This window comes from Entelurus aequoreus, linkage group LG05, assembly GCF_033978785.1.
Source record: "Entelurus aequoreus isolate RoL-2023_Sb linkage group LG05, RoL_Eaeq_v1.1, whole genome shotgun sequence".
In the NCBI taxonomy this organism is placed as follows: domain Eukaryota; kingdom Metazoa; phylum Chordata; class Actinopteri; order Syngnathiformes; family Syngnathidae; genus Entelurus; species Entelurus aequoreus.
In genome coordinates this window covers 87,126,182-87,143,275 of record NC_084735.1, presented here as the reverse complement: position 1 = coordinate 87,143,275, position 17,094 = coordinate 87,126,182, and the positions used below count along the sequence as shown (strand labels likewise).

The 17,094-nt window shown below is 39.1% G+C and overlaps 1 protein-coding gene across 1 annotated transcript in view; it reads right to left on the bottom strand.

Moving 5' to 3' along the window:
* aldocb (aldolase C, fructose-bisphosphate, b) overlaps positions 1-17,094 on the bottom strand; it is a 28,335-nt gene that overhangs the window by 4,214 nt on the left and 7,027 nt on the right. Inside the window, exons 2-8 of the mRNA XM_062049247.1 lie at positions 10,101-10,217; positions 9,820-10,031; positions 4,911-4,965; positions 4,680-4,840; positions 3,119-3,202; positions 2,871-3,045; positions 292-491 (exon numbers count right to left, since the gene is read on the bottom strand). Coding sequence (XP_061905231.1) covers positions 292-491; positions 2,871-3,045; positions 3,119-3,202; positions 4,680-4,840; positions 4,911-4,965; positions 9,820-10,031; positions 10,101-10,212 — 999 coding nt within the window. The 5' untranslated portion in view covers positions 10,213-10,217. The remainder of the gene's footprint in view (positions 1-291; positions 492-2,870; positions 3,046-3,118; positions 3,203-4,679; positions 4,841-4,910; positions 4,966-9,819; positions 10,032-10,100; positions 10,218-17,094) is intronic.

The window sequence follows — 17,094 nt, the reverse complement described above, 5'->3', positions numbered from 1 at the left end:
AAAAAAAATCATCAATTTATTATCATTATTATTAAATATGTGAATGTCCAAACATTCACATATTTAACATGCAGGTTTCCGAAATGTCACATGCCTAAGAATGCACGACCGGTAAGTCCGAAAAGAGAAAGAGATGATCGAGTATTATGTGCTCACAGATGCTACCTGGTGGCTGTTTAAGCACACGACATGAACCAACACCCACTCCTTAATGCGCCGGTCACACGCAGGATTCTCACAGGAATGAGGCAGCAACTAACCCATTCATGGAGGGGGCGGGGCGGGTCTCACCTGGGCGCGCTTGATGAACTCCTCGGTGGCGGCCTTCTCCTTGTTGACGTCGCCTCTCCACGCCTGCAGGGCGGACGCCTGCAGGGCGCGGCCGTAGGAGAAGGTGAGCGCCCAGGGCTTGGCCATCGGACAGTTGTTGATGGCGTTGAGGTTGATGCTGGCCTCCTCTTCGGACTGGCCACCTGACAAGAAAGTCACTCCTGGAGGGGAGGAGAGAGTTGTGGGTGAGAAACATGAGCGAGATGGTGGCTGCTGGTTGCAGGAGCTCGGTGCTCTGGTGTGGTTTTTCCTGTTTCCTTCTTGTTCTCATGGTGGACTCTTAGATCTGCTTTGGGGGAGCCTTTTGGTCGTTTGGACCGGAGACAACTCTCCTCATCGGAGTCCGCGTGGAGAGAGGCACTCACTTTTTTAACGCACAGGTGCCCTTTTTGACCCTGGTGCTGTGCCGTAGCGGGGGGTGGGGGGTTTTGGGGGGGAGTTGACTGCAGCTCACTTGCTACTGATGAGCCACAAGTGAGCAGAAAAGTTCGAGTTAAAGTACCAATGATTGGCAAAATGATTCTCTGCATTTGACCCATCAACCTTGATCACCCCCTGGGAGGTGAGGGGAGCAGTGAGCAGCAGCTGTGGCCGCGCCTGGGAATAATTTTTGGTGATTTAACCCCCAATTCCAACCCTTGATGCTGAGTGGCCAGCAGGGAGGTAATGGCTCCCATTTTTATAGTCTTTGGTATGACTCTGCCGGGGTTTGAACTCATGACCTACCGATCTCAGGGCGGACACTCTAACCACTACGCCCCTGAGTAGGTCATGGTCCTGCTTTGGAGGAGGGGCTGGGACGAAAGTGCCCGTTTTTGGAGGGTGGGGGGAGGATGAGCAAAAGACAAGACTATTTATCTGATTGTGATATTAGCAAAAAAAAAAAAAAAACGGAATGTTGTGGTTGAATCTTGAAAAAGGCAGTAATACAGCATCGATCACAAAAGAAACCCATTTGGAAAGTAACCTGTGATCAAAAGACAAAATATAATAATTTTTGGTGATTTAACACCCAATTCCAAACCTTGATGCTGAGTGCCCAGCAGGGAGGTAATGGCTCCCCTTTTTATAGTCTTTAGTACAGGGGTCACCAACGCGGTGCCCGCGGGCACCAGGTAGCCCGTAAGGACCAGATGAGTAGCCCGCTGGCCTGTTCTAAAAATAGCTCAAATAGCAGCACTTACCAGTGAGCTGCCGCTATTTTTTAAATTGTATTTATTTACTAGCAAGCTGGTCTCGCTTTGCTCGACATTTTTAATTCTAAGAGAGACAAAACTCAAATAGAATTTGAAAATCCAAGAAAATATTTTAAAGACTTGGTCTTCACTTGTTTAAATAAATTCATTAATTTTTTTACTTTGCTTCTCATAACTTTCAGAAAGACAATTTTAGAGAAAAAATACAACCTTAAAAATGATTTTAGGATTTTTAAACACATATACCTTTTTACCTTTTAAATTCCTTTTTCTTTTTTCCTGATAATTCAAATCAATGTTCAAGTAATATTTTTTTTTTATTGTAAAGAATAATAAATACATTTTAATTTAATTCTTAATTTTAGCTTCTGTTTTTTCGACGAAGAATATTTGTGAAATATTTCTTTAAACTTATTATGATTAAAATAAAAAAACATTATTCAGGCAAATCTAGAAAATCCGTAGAATCAAATTTAAATTTTATTTCAAAGTATTTTGAATTTCTTTTAAAATTTTTGTTCTGGAAAATCTCGAAGAAATAATGATTTGTCTTTGTTAGAAATATAGCTTGGTCCATCCATCCATCCATCCATTTTCTACCGCTTATTCCCTTTGGGGTCGCGGGGGCGCTGGAGCCTATCTCAGCTACAATCGGGCGGAAGGCGGGGTACACCCTGGACAAGTCGCTACCTCATCGCTTGGTCCAATTTGTTATATATTCTAACAAAGTGTTGATTGGATTTTAACCTATTTAAAACATGTCATCAAAATTCTAAAATTAATCTTAATCAGGAAAAAGTACTAATGATGTTCCATAAATTATTTTTTTAATTTTTTCAAAAATATTCGAATTAGCTAGTTTTTCTCTTCTTTTTTTCGGTTGAATTTTAAATTTTAAAAAGAGTCAAAATTGAAGATAAACTATGTTTCAAAATGTAATAGTCATTTTTTTCGTGTTTTCTCCTCTTTTAAACCGTTCAATTAAGTGTAAATATCATTAATTATTAATAATAACAGAGTTAAAGGTAAATTGAGCACATTGGCTATTTCTGGCAATTTATTGAAGTGTGTATCAAACTGGTAGCCCTTCGCATTAATCACTACCCAAGAAGTAGCTCTTGCTTTCAAAAAGGTTGCTGACCCCTGCTTTAGTATGACTCAGCCGGGGTTTCGACAAATAGAAATGGACAAAATCAAGTCCACCTAATGGAAGTATCAGGTTCAAAGTAATAACAAGTTGTTCTCCCGACGAGAAAGGACCATTTTTCGTCGTGAGAAGAGACGACATCCCTGCAGAAAACGCCTGCTGTGTGTGTCGTTCTAGAGGTGGGTGGTGTAGCCCACCTGTGACTGCGGGAGGCACGGTGCGACGCAGGGCGGTGACCGTGGCCATGGCGATTTCCTCGTTAGTGTACTTGTTGGGGCAGGCGTGTCCGGCGGTGACCATGTTGGGCTTCAGCAGAGTCCCCTCCAGGTAGACGTGGTGGTCTGACAGGGCCTTGTACACGGCAGCTAGAACCTAGCAAAGGCACACGGGTGGACCGTGAGCGTCACATCGTCTTATCGTGTCGTATAGAATATGTATAAATCACCTTCTCACTGACGTACTGGCAGCGTTTCAGGTCATGGTCGCCGTCAGGGAGGATCTCTGGCTCCACGATGGGAACGATGCCATTCTGAAAGAGGATATTTGCCATAACTACATACGCCAACAGCCCTCAAATACCATGCAAGTTCATTGAATCCACCGATTATCGGCGCCAATATTTGCCATTTTGACGCATATCGGTCTACAACAGCAGATACAATATATACACATATGATACCAGTATATAGTATTTCAAGTGATAATAATTAGTGAAGTAGATAGTAATAAGCACTGCTCAAGCACCAGCTCTTTTGAAAAGTTTACTTTTTCCCCCAAATGTTCATTTAAGTATAAAAAAATACTCTCATTGACAATAATTCTCCCCAAACTTTAACTTTTAACAAATATGTTTTAATCTCTGGTTCAAAAAGGAGATTGCGCTTCTCAATGTGATTCAAGATGGAGTGCCAAACCCAAAAAAAAGTAATCCAGTAAATGTTTCAAAAATGTTTGAAAAGGTAGCACATCCCAAAATTAAGACTAGTAGGACAAAATACTCACATTTCACTTGATTTATTGCTCACATCAAAGTTTGATGTGAGCAATAAATCAAGTGAAATGTGAGTATTTTGTCCTACTAGTCTTAATTTTGGGATGTGCTACCTTTTCAAACATTTTTGAAACATTTACTGGATGTTTTAATCTCTGACAGGGCATTTATTTGAGTTCTTGTGAGAATTCTTCGCGGCGCTCATGTGGACCACGCCCCCCTCCACAATAATGTTCAGAAAACTAGTTAAAGTCTTGTCCAGAAGTTTACAGACATATAATATTCATGTTTACTGCAAATTACTATCACCTCCAAGTATCAGTTTTCGTTAGGGATGTCCGATAATGGCTTTTTGCCGATATCCGATATTGTCCAACTCTTAATTACCGATACCGATATATACAGTCGTGGAATTAACACATTGTTATGCCTAATTTGGACAACCAGGTATGGTGAAGATAAGGTCCTTTTAAAAAAAAGTAATAAAATAAGATAAATAAATTAAAAACGTTTTCTTGAATAAAAAAGAAAGTACAACAATATAAAAACAGTTACATTGAAACTAGTAATGAATGAAAATGAGTAAAATGAAGTGTTAAAGGTTAGTACTATTAGTGGAGCAGCAGCACGCACAATCATGTGTGCTTACGGACTGTATCCCTTGCAGACTGTATTGATATATATTGATATATCATGTAGGAAGCAGAATATTAATAACAGAAAGAAACAACACTTTTGTGTGAATGACTGTAAATGGGGGAGGGAGGTTTTTTGGGTTGGTGCACTAATTGTAAGTGTATCTTGTGTTTTTTATGTTGATTTAATAAAAAAAACACAAAAAAAAAACGATACCGATAATAAAAAAAACGATACCGATAATTCCCGATATTACATTTTAAAGCATTTATCGGACATCTCTAGTTATCGTCCTCATTGACTACTAATAATCCGTATCGACCCCTCAAAAAAACATACGGGTCGACCTCTACTTTTAATACCGCGAATCGCCACCAACCTGCTGGCAAATGCTAGCGTAGCGTGCTAGCACGTTAGCGTTCTCAAAGATGGCCAGCTCCGACGGCGTGGTGTCGCTGATCTTCAGCACGCAGCGCCACTTGGCAAAGTCGGCGCCATCCTTCTTGTACTGGGCGCAGCGCTCGGACAGCCCGTCCAGACCTGCGTGACAGCACGCGGGCGTTAAAAGCGTCCAGAAGTCACAACTATTATTCGTAATGCTTCCTAGTACCTTGAGTGGTGGTCTCTCCATTGGTTCCGGCGAGGGGCACCACACCTTTGTCCACCTGCAAAAATGTTGTTTTTTTTATAGACTGCTTTGGGCACAAGTGAACATTATTGTGGCAAAAGAATAGAATAGAATAGAATAGAAAGTACTTTATTGATCCCTGGGGGAAATTCAGCTCACAATAGACAATAAACACTTAGGTATTTTTTACATGTGAATAATATAAATACATTCTATTATACAGCATTATTCACATGTGAATAATATAAATACAGTCTATTATACAGCATTATTCACATGTGAATAATATAAATACAGTCTATTATACAGCATTATTCACATGTGAATAATATAAATACAGTCTATTACACAGCATTATTCACATGTGAATAATATAAATACATTCTATTACACAGCATTATTCACATGTGAATAATATAAATACAGTCAATTATACAGCATTATTCCCATGTGAATAATATAAATACAGTCAATTATACAGCATTATTCCCATGTGAATAATATAAATACATTCTATTATACAGCATTATTCACATGTGAATAATATAAATACAGTCAATTGTACAGCATTATTCCCATGTGAATAATATAAATACATTCTATTATACAGCATTATTCACATGTGAATAATATAAATACATTCTATTATACAGCATTATTCACATGTGAATAATATAAATACAATCTATTATACAGCATTATTCACATGTGAATAATATAAATACAGTCTATTATACAGCATTATTCACATGTGAATAATATAAATACAATCTATTATACAGCATTATTCACATAATATTTTAGTATTCATGTGATTGATGTTGTATTGCTTCTCTTCACTGCATTGGCCTGTTCTGTGTCTAAAAGATATCACTTTTTTTTTTTTAGAACACCCTGCTGAATTCCTGCGATATTGTGCGGATTCCTCAGACGGCTCGGCTTGGTTCTTCTTGCATGGCCCGGCACACATACACTGCACAGCAATCTATTTATTTACTGTACATCTGCACCTTATTGCTTTTTTTAAATCCTGCACTACCATGAGCTAATGCGACAAAATGTCGTTCTTATCTGTACTGTAAAGTTCAAATTTGAATGACAATAAAAAAGGAAGTCTAAGTCTAACATACCAAGAAGATGAAACGGACTGTCAGATTTGTATTAGATTTGATCTTTCGGTCAGAGGGTAACTCTCCAAATGGGTTTCTTTTGTGATTGATGCTGTATTACTGCCATTTCCAATGTTTAGCTAAAACATTCCTGTTCACGACCAGATTAGAGTTTTTCCACCTCTCAGTTTCTTTGTCTCACTCTCTTTGTCTTCCCTTTAATCAGCATAAACATGCTTCTCTGTAATCTGATGTTATTTCATATCTCAAATAAATACTTAAAATGCCTTAGCTTTCGCCGGACATTTCTTTACTGAATAAGTCAACTCTCAAAACAACACCCTCAACGCTCTTGAGGCCCGTCTGTCTTCAGCACCTGGCCTTGTGTTGGCGTCAACACCGGGGGAGGCTTTGTGTGTCACTAAACACGCAGAGTCGTGTGTTTTCCTTCCCTGAGCTGTCTCTTTAAGGAGAAAATAAACACTCCTTGTGACTCTGGGGAAGACTCTCTCTGCCTGACTCCTCAGAACATGCCGCTATGGACCTTCCGGAGTCCACTGGGAAAGGGGTCTTATCTTATCTGAAGCCTTGGATTAAAGTTTATATTTGTGTCCTGGACAGCGTTCACCGTCCAAACAGACTCAAATTTGTTTTAACATCCATCCATCCATCCATTTTGTACCGCTTATTCCTTTCGGGGTCGCGGGGGGCGCTGGAGCCTATCTCAGCTACAATCGGGCGGAAGGCGGGGTACACCCTGGACAAGTCGCCACCTCATCGCAGGGCCAACACAGATAGACAGACAACATTCACACTCACATTCACACACTAGGGCCAATTTAGTGTTGCCAATCAACTTATCCCCAGGTGCATGTCTTTGGAGGTGGGAGGAAGCCGGAGTACCCGGAGGGAACCCACGCAGTCACGGGGAGAACATGCAAACTCCACACAGAAAGATCCAGAGGCCGGTATTGAACTCACGACTACTCAGGACCTTCGTATTGTGAGGCAGACGCCCTAACCCCTCTGCCACCGTGCTGCCCTGTTTTAACAGAACGTGTTAATTTGGGTACCGTATTTTTCGGAGTATAAGTCGCTCCGGAGTATAAGTCGCACCGGCCGAAAATGCATAATAAAGAAGGAAAAAAACATATATAAGTCGCATTTTTGGGGGAAATTTATTTGATAAAAGCCAACACCAAGAATAGACATTTGAAAGGCAATTTAAAATAAATAAAGAATAGTGAACAACAGGCTGAATAAGTGTACGTTATATGAGGCATAAATAACCAACAGAGAACGTGCCTGGTATGTTAACGTAACGTATTATGGTAAATAACTATAACATATAGAACATGCTATACCAGGGGTCGGCAACCCAAAATGTTGAAAGAGCCATATTGGACCAAAAAAACAAAAACAAATCTGTCTGGAGCCGCAAAAAATTAAAAGCCATATTACATGTGTCATGAGATATACATTTAATTAAGAGGACTTAAAGGAAACTAAATTAGCTCAAATATAGCTACAAATGAGGCATAATGATGCAATATGTACATATAGCTAGCCTAAATAGCATGTTAGCATAGATTAGCTTGCAGTCATGCAGTGACCAAATATGTCTGATTAGCACTTCACACAAGTCAATAACATCAACAAAACTCACCTTTGTGCCTTCACGCACAACGTTAAAAGTGTGGTGGACAAAATGAGACAGAAAAAGAAGTGGCATAAAACACGTCCTAGAAAGTCGGAGAAAGTTATGCATGTAAACAGACTATACGGTGAGTTCAAGGACCGCCAAAATAAGTAGGACAAAACGGCGCTCGCCAAATACTTGAATCAGTGAAGCATATTTAATATAAACAGTGTGATTTATAACAATTACGGAGGTTTGTGTCATGTTTGTCCTCCTACAGAAACCATACTAAAACAAAAAAATTGATTTTTTTTCCCCCTCATCTTTTTCCATTCTTCATACATTTTTGAAAAATCTCCAGAGAGCCACTAGGGCGGCGCTAAAGAGCCGCATGCGGCTCTAGACCCGCGGGTTGCCGACCCCCGTGCTATACGTTTACCAAACAATCTGTCACTCCTAATCGCTAAATCCCATGAAATCTTATACGTCTAGTCCGGGGGTCAGCAACCCGCGGCTCTTTAATGCCGCCCTAGTGGCTCCCTGGAGCATTTTTTAAAAAGGTTTAAAAATGGAAAAGATGGGGGGGGAAATATTTGATTGTTTTAGTATGTTTTTTGTTTGAGGACAAACATGACACAAATCTTCCCAATTGTTAAAAAGCCCACTGTTTAATATGCTTGTGTGTATGCTCCACTGATGAGAGTATTTGGTGAACATCGCTTTGTCCTACTCATTTCGGCAGTTCTTGAACTCACCATAGTGTGGACTGTGACGCAACGGTTTGTTTACATGTAAAATCTTGCACTCCTTCTTTGTCTCATTTTGTCCACCCAATGTTTTATACTGTGCGTGAATGCACAAAGGTGTGCTTTGTTGATGTTATTGACTTGTTGGAGCGGTAATCAGGCATATTTGGTCAGTGCATGACTGCAAGCTAATCTATGCTAACATGCTATTTAGGCTAGCTGTATGTACATATTGCATCATTATGCCTCCTTTGTAGCTATATTTGAGCTCATTTAATTTCTTTTACTTATGTCATTTGTGTATTTAATTTATATTTGCATTATCTGTATGTAATATTGGCTGCATTTCAGATAGTTGTTTTTGTGCCATGTTGTTCCAGACCACAGCAGACATTACTTGACTTGCCAAAGATTGTAATATATCTATTAAAAGAAGACAGCCTGCTGTTTCCTTTAACTTGGAAACACACATTTATACCTTTAGCCATTAAAAGCCAGTCATTTTGAGGAGTTATCTCTCCTTCTGAGTAGCCTCTGATTTACTAATGGTTTCTAATGTTGTAAAAATGTGTAGAATAAATATTACATTTCAACATTTCTGTCAACAAAGATTTGCTTCAGCCTTTGACACACAGTCATTTTGATAGTAGGCTATTATAGCGAATATAGACACTTATATCATGTGTTGCCTTCATTATAAGACTTATATAAGGCTTTTCCTTTTGTGCGGCTCCAGACAGATTAGTTTTTTGTATTTTTGGTCTAATATGGCTCTTTCAACGTTTTGGGTTGCCGACCCCTGGTCTAGTCTCTTACGTGGATGAGCTAAATAATATTATTTGATATTTTAGCGTGGCTACAGTTAGCATTAGTGAAATACCAAAATTTGTGAAATACCAAAATATATGACACTGAGCAAAATTAACTAAAAAAAAAATAGGACTCTTGCTAAATTCCTGCGGTATTGTGCGGATTCCTGAGATGGCTCGGCTTGGTTCTTCTTGCAACGTCCGGCACACATCCCAAGAAGACGAGACAAGGACCGTCAAAGATCCCAAATTTGTATTGTATTCGTCTTCTGGTCATAAGGTAACTCTCCAAATGGGTTTATTTTGTGATTGATGCTGTATTACTGACATTTCCAATGTTTAACTAAAACTTTCCTGTTCAAGACCAGATTAGAGTTTTTCCTCCTTTTCGTGACGTATACTTGAAAAATATGTTAAAAATGCTAGCATGCTAACCTACAAAATGTGCTCAAAAAGCTAGCCTACTAACTGACATATAGCATTCATCAAGTAACAAAATATTAGATGCTAAAGTGTATACCTGCAAAATTGAAAAAAAAGCCATCATGCTAATATTAAAATGCTGTGAAAAAAGGTTGCACTTTGTACCTTGATGCCGACCACGATGCCGCGGTCCTTGATGAGCTTGGAGAAGGTGGTGCCGTCGTCGGTGGTCTGGTAGAGCGTCTCGTGGAAGAAGATGACGCCGCCGATGCAGCTGTCGATGCGATGGTCGGCCGTGAAGAGGAGCTGGCGATAGCGGCGTCTGTTCTCCTCCGTGTTCTCCACGCCGATGGGGGTGAAGCGTTTCGCCATGCTCCCTGGGGACGTCACACAGGTGTCAGTGGAGCGTTAACCGCTCAATGTGCGATGGTGCGACTGTAGCGTACCGGTGGACTCATCGGCGGCGAGGATGCCCTTCCCCGGGGCGGTGATCCTCTGGGCGATGTCCTGCAGCTCCTTCTTCTGCTCAGGGGTCAGCGCGGGAAACTGATGAGTCATGGCGGCTGCAAGCCAACACACAAACACGGTCATTATAAAGTATCGAGCTATCTGGTGGATTGCGTCGATTGTAGCCAACATGGTCGCTAGGGGTGCAACCGTTCGCCGATGTTCTCGCAAAATATTAGGGGTGGACAAAAAAAATCAATTGGGTAAGCACTCCATTTATGTCGAAATAGCTTAGCTTCAAATTCCACATTTTGCAGTTTCGAGTCACTTTCACCTCACTCTCTCGGCTTCTGTAAGCTCCAGACTTCTCACTCTTCCTTTGTGCTCGCTTCGAGAAGCAGCAGTTCATCCTCAGTATGTTCAGCTTCAAAAAGATGAGGTTGTGAATCCTCATTTGTCCGAAAATAGTCGTCTTCGTTGTCTGTTACCAAGTGTGCCGTGATTAAAGAAAAACACACGTTTGTTTCAGGAAGTCGGAAGTGTGCTGATATGGAAACGGAGATAAATGCGCAGAGGAAATCAGTCTTGTCAATGATTAAAATGCCCAAAAGAGGGTAAATATTGAACATATTACATATTGTTATGAAGGTGTTTGTTACTATATTATATATATATATACTTGCAGTGTGTATATTGTACATATTACATATTGTTATGAAGGTGTCTGTTACTACATTATATATATACTTGCAGTGTGTATATTGTACATATTACATATTGTTATGAAGGTGTCTGTTACTACATTATGTATATACTTGCAGTGTGTATATTGAACATATTACATATTGTTATGAAGGTGTCTGTTACTACATTATATATATACTTGCAGTGTGTATATTGTACATATTACATATTGTTATGAAGGTGTTTGTTACTATATTATATATATATATACTTGCAGTGTGTATATTGTACATATTACATATTGTTATGAAGGTGTCTGTTACTACATTATATATATACTTGCAGTGTGTATATTGTACATATTACATCTTGTTATGAAGGTGTCTGTTACTACATTATATATATACTTGCAGTGTGTATATTGTACATATTACATATTGTTATGAAGGTGTCTGTTACTACATTATATATATACTTGCAGTGTGTATATTGTACATATTACATCTTGTTATGAAGGTGTCTGTTAGTACATTATATATATACTTGCAGTGTGTATATTGTACATATTACATCTTGTTATGAAGGTGTCTGTTACTACATTATATATATACTTGCAGTGTGTATATTGTACATATTACATCTTGTTATGAAGGTGTCTGTTACTACATTATATATATACTTGCAGTGTGTATATTGTACATATTACATATTGTTATGAAGGTGTCTGTTACTACATTATATATATACTTGCAGTGTGTATATTGTACATATTACATATTGTTAAAAAGGTGTCTGTTACTACATTATATATATATATATATACACTTGCAGTGTGTATAAAAAACGTTGATGGAGGGGATCTGAAGTTGTTTTAGAGACTTTGAAGGTGACAACGGTGACTTTAGTAACTTTAGCCGCATCTTCCTAGCATTTTTTATCATCTTTAAAATCCCCCCATGATTCTCACGATAGGCAAAATTCCCCAAAAAGTGCAGTTGCCCTTTAACTTAGGTTTGTATATAACTGGGATTTTTTTTGGCGAAATTAGAGCCACTAAATTTGTTTCTGCTTCATAATCTGATTAGTAAATCCGTTAAGATGGCCGACGACGAGTCAAAACAGTCGTTAGTTGGCAACCAAGCAAGCTTGATGCTTTTTAGCAGACAACTTTGACAAGTCTGAGGTTCAGAGGAAGCGGCAGCTATCACGACGTGCTAACGAGCACACTCGCCATCTCATCGCCGTCAAGCCCCTCCCCTCCCAGCTGCTCTCTCCAGCGGGCTGTAAATAAGCCGTTACGTAACCTCTCTCCACGGCAGACAGAGGTGGGGCCGTTATGTAACGGGATGCCGTTGGCTTCGCCGCTCTCTCCTCAGCAACGCAAGACGCTGACTCCTATTTTTTATTTTTTTTGGCCAGTCGCTCTTTCTCTGCGTCTAAAGCAAGAAAATAAAAATGTCCCTTTTTCCGTCCACTGGCCTCACTCCCACGCATGCCGAGCTCGCCAGGGAACACGCCGTGACTTCTCACGCCACGCCAAGCCCCGCCCACCACTGGCTTGTTTCAACATGCAAGGGAAGCTGCAGAGTCCACAATGGTAGCATCATGCGACACATAGAGCGTTCTGCAAGAATTATATCCCGGCGTCTTTTAACTCCAAACATGCGAGTGTGAACTACATTTTTATTTGTTTTTTTGCGGTCATTGTTTTTGTATTTTTTTAATATATATTATTTTAAAATAATGTATTTTATATATGGGAGGTCCTTCATTCCGCCCCAAAATACACAATAAATAACCATCCAAAACCCGGCAAAAATATTTCATTTACATGTCGTGACTTGAATATTAACAAGTATTAGTGATATTGTTATTATGAGTGCTCACGCAGACGGACTATTTATAACGGCTTTGCGTGCCAATGTTGACAGGATCGACTGAAATTTCCTATCTCATCAAAACTTTATTAATAAACCATGCCTCTCACCTGGATAGTAGAAGGATGAAGAGGTATTCCGACAAGTTGGTACACTTTGACAGCCAATTTATACCCGGGAATGGTGCTAACTACACAAAAAGACATTTGGTTCCACCCCCCCTTTTCTTGGCGAGGATTATGAGTCATCCTTCAACTCAACGGGAATATATCGACTCCGGTAGCTAACATTAGCATTATCGTTTTGATTTGAGCATCACAAGTCACTTACTAGTTTAGTAGGAACTGAACCAAGGCAGTATCGGTCTGAAATTCCTCCTCATCTTTGAGCTCATGCCAGCGAGTGAAAGCTGGGACAATGTTGATCCCTGACTGTCCTTTTATCCGCGTAGCTTCCGTTTTTCTTGTTTGTATCTCCACAGACAAAACTTTTAGTTTCTTTGGTTGTTTAACAGCTTCGGCCATGACAGCAGTAATTGCACGTAGGCGTTCTTCTTCTTCTTTTAGTTTTCTAGCGGTTCGCATCGATTTCCGTCTTTTTAACAAATTGGGGAAAGAGGGGGTGACGTATAAGCGATACAGACCCCCTCAGGCCATGACAGAGGTGTCATTCAACTAGTTGTAAGTCCGTGTATCATCCCAAAAGTTATGAGCATATTTTATCAAGCTTGAAAGGTTACTTAGTCACGGTTTCCCATTAATGTAATTGAACGTGGCACTCCGCCACGGCATTTTTATTACCGCCACTCCTTGAAAAAAGTTATTTGTTCTTTTTACTTGAAAACAAATTAAAGTAATATAATATATTGTAGCACTTAGAAGAAATCACAAAGTCTGACGCTATTTTTAACTTTAGTTACCAATTTTACAAATTTACAAACGGCACAATTCCAACATGTTTTACCTCCTGTGTAAACACTTTCGCCTCGTGAGTCAGCGCTTTCTCAGACACACAACACCACTTCGTCATTCCCCTCCAATCACCTTTCAGGCACGGACGGTGTGTTTGCAAACGTGGGAAAAACTGACATCAAATCGAAACCACACGAACATAAAACATTAGCACAGTATGAATTGATATATATATATATAGCCTATTATTTGCGCACTATTGACAAGTGATATACCGAAAACTTGACAACCAAAAAAAGACTTTGATCACCGAAAACCGCGTATGTTAATACCAATTCATAGTAACACATTAGTTTTAAATGTATGTATACATTTTTTTGCCTTTTTTAAAGAAAATCATTTGCATCCCGGGTTGCAAACGGACCACTCCGGACAGGACGTGCAGGTAGGAACATGATTTATTCTCAAAAACTCAAACAAGTACCAAAACAGAAAACAAGACGGAGGAAAAATGTGCTGATCGCACTCGAATGTAAGGCTAACACTTAGCATAGGCAAGAAGACAAGGAATACTCACGTAACTGTAGCAAAAGCAAACAATGAAGCCAAGCCAACTGACCGGCAAAGGCAGGCTTAAATAATGCCTCTGATTAGTGCTCGGGGAACAGGTGAGCGTCCCGAACACCAATCAGAGGCAGGTGAAAATAATAAGCAACCATGGTAACTAAAAGCAAACAAGGGTGCACAAAAAAACAGGAACTAAGGGAGTCCAAAACTAACAGAATATAACAAAAACATGATCCGGTCATAATATAGCAAATTATAAAAATCACTCAATTACATCATGGTGACCACGCCCCCACCGCCACAGGTTGTCTTGATAGTTTAGGGCAGTATTTTTCAACCAATTAATATATTATATAAATTAATATAATTTATAAATTATAACTATAAATAATAAAGATAATTTAAAAGTTTTCCTGAGGGAACTCTCCTGAAGGAATCAATAAAGTACTATCTATCTCTAAGTACTATCTATCTATATGGATTGATTGATTGAAGCTTTTATTAGTAGATTGCACAGTACAGTACATATTCCGTACAATTGACCACTAAATGGTAACACCCCAATAAGTTTTTCAACTTGTTTAAGATACAGTCTGGTGTGCCGTGGGAGAATATCTAATTTCACCTGTTTGGGTTAAAAATATTTTTTGCAAACCAGTAATTATAGTCTGCAAATGATGTGTTGTTGTTGAGTGTCGGTGCTGTCTACAGCTCGGCAGAGCAACCATGTTATACCATACCATATCAGTAGGTGGCAGCAGGTAGCTAATTGCTTAGTAAATGTCGGAAACAGCGGGAGGCAGTGTGCAGGTAAAAAGGAGTCTTATGCTTAAACCAAAAGGTGTGTGCCCCTAAGAAAAGTCATTGAAGCTTACGGAAGGCTATGCAGAACGAAACTAAAACTGAACTGGCTACAAAGTAAACAAAAACAGAATGCTGGACGACAGCAAAGACTTACTGTGGAGCAGAGACGGTGTCCACAATGTACATCCGAACATGACATGACAATCAACAATGTCCCCACAAAGACGGAAGAAAGAAAACAACTGAAATGTTCTTGATTGCTAAAACAAAGTAGATGCGGGAAATATCGCTCAAAGGAAACATGAAACTGCTACAGGAAAATACCAAAAAAAGAGAGAAAGCCACCAAAATAGGAGCGCAAGACAAGAACTAAAACACTACACACAGGAAAACACCAAATAAGTCAGGGTGTGATGTAACAGGTGGTGACAGTACACCTACTTTGAGACAAGAGCTATATTGATGCATGCTTGGTTATATTTTAAAGTCATATCCAACAATTGCGACAACGACTTTTTACTGTCAACGAAGTTTATGATTTATGTTGGTGGCGTGCCTCCGGATTTTTTAAACGCAAAAAATGTGCCTTCCTCCAAAAAGGTTGAAAAACACTGATTTAGGGGAAACCCTGTTAGTGCTGCTTTAATAATCTCATTGGGAATGGGCACTACTACATTTCCTTAACGGGTGAACTAAAACACACATTTTTTGAGATGTTGCAGCCAAGTCACACCATTGGTCAACAAACTGTCCACCGTTAATCCACATGCGAGCTCTAAGAGGTGAACTCCAGCATAAAATGTGCAGGGAAAGGAATCGGATAGTCCGGTAAACTTCCGTGCACCCGACTGGCGCTCAGGTTTCACACAATGAGGCACATTCTGTGACAACAATGGCGCCCACCAACCATACAAAGCACTCCGACTGGATCTGCCAATGAAGTGACAAAGTGAGGCCGGATTTGGGATGCTGTCCAGCATGTGTGTGTGTGTGTCCTCCATGTTAATCCTGGGGTTAGGACGGTGAGATAACAGTCTTTGCACACACACTCTTGAAGGGGAACTGCACTTTTTTTTTTTTTTAACATTTTGCCTATCGTTCACAATCATTGTGAAAGACATGACAATGGATGTATATATTTTTAATGCATTCTAACTCGTAAACAAAAATCCACTTATAGCGGAGCCAATAGGAAGTGCTTTATTCCGCCCAAAAAATGTGATAAATAACCATCCAAAACCCGGCAAAAATACTCCATTTACATGCCGTGACTTGAATATTAACAAGTATTAGTGATATTGTTATTATGAGTGCTAACGCAGACGGACTATTTATAATAATAATAATAATAATAATAGATTTTATTTGTAAAAAAAGCACTTTATATTGAGTAAACAATCTCAATGTGCTACAGCGTATTACTTTTTTTTTATTATAATAAACAAAAAGATAATAAAGAAATAAATAAAAATAAAAACTAGAACAGCCAAATAGCTGTAACTAGTATGCATATATCTTAAAAAAAAGCTTCTTTTTTAAAAGAAAGGCTTTTAAACCTTTTTTAAAAGCATCCACAGTCTGTGGTGCCCTCAGGTGGTCAGGGAGAGCGTTCCACAGACTGGAATAAATACAAAGAAATAAATCAAAATAAAAACTAGAACAGCCAAATAGGTGTAACTAGTATGCATATATCTAAAAAAGGCTTTTTTTTTTTTTTTTTTAAAGAAGGGCTTTTAAGCCTTTTTTAAAAGCATCCACAGTCTGTGGTGCCCTCAGGTGGGCAGGGAGAGCGTTCCACAGACTGGAATAAATAAAAAGATAATAAAGAAATAAATAAAAATAAAAACTAGAACAGCCAAAAAGCTGTAACTAGTATGCATATATCTAAAAAAAAAGGGCTTTTTTTTTTTTTTTTTTTTAAAGAAGGGCTTTTAAGCCTTTTTTAAAAGCATCCACAGTCTGTGGTGCCCTCAGGTGGTCAGGGAGAGCGTTCCACAGACTGGAATAAATAAAAAGATAATAAAGAAATAAATAAAAATAAAAACTAGAACAGCCAAATAGGTGTAACTAGTATGCATATATCTAAAAAAATGATTTTTTTTTTTTTTTAAAAAGGGCTTTTAAGCCTTTTTTAAAAGCATCCACAGTCT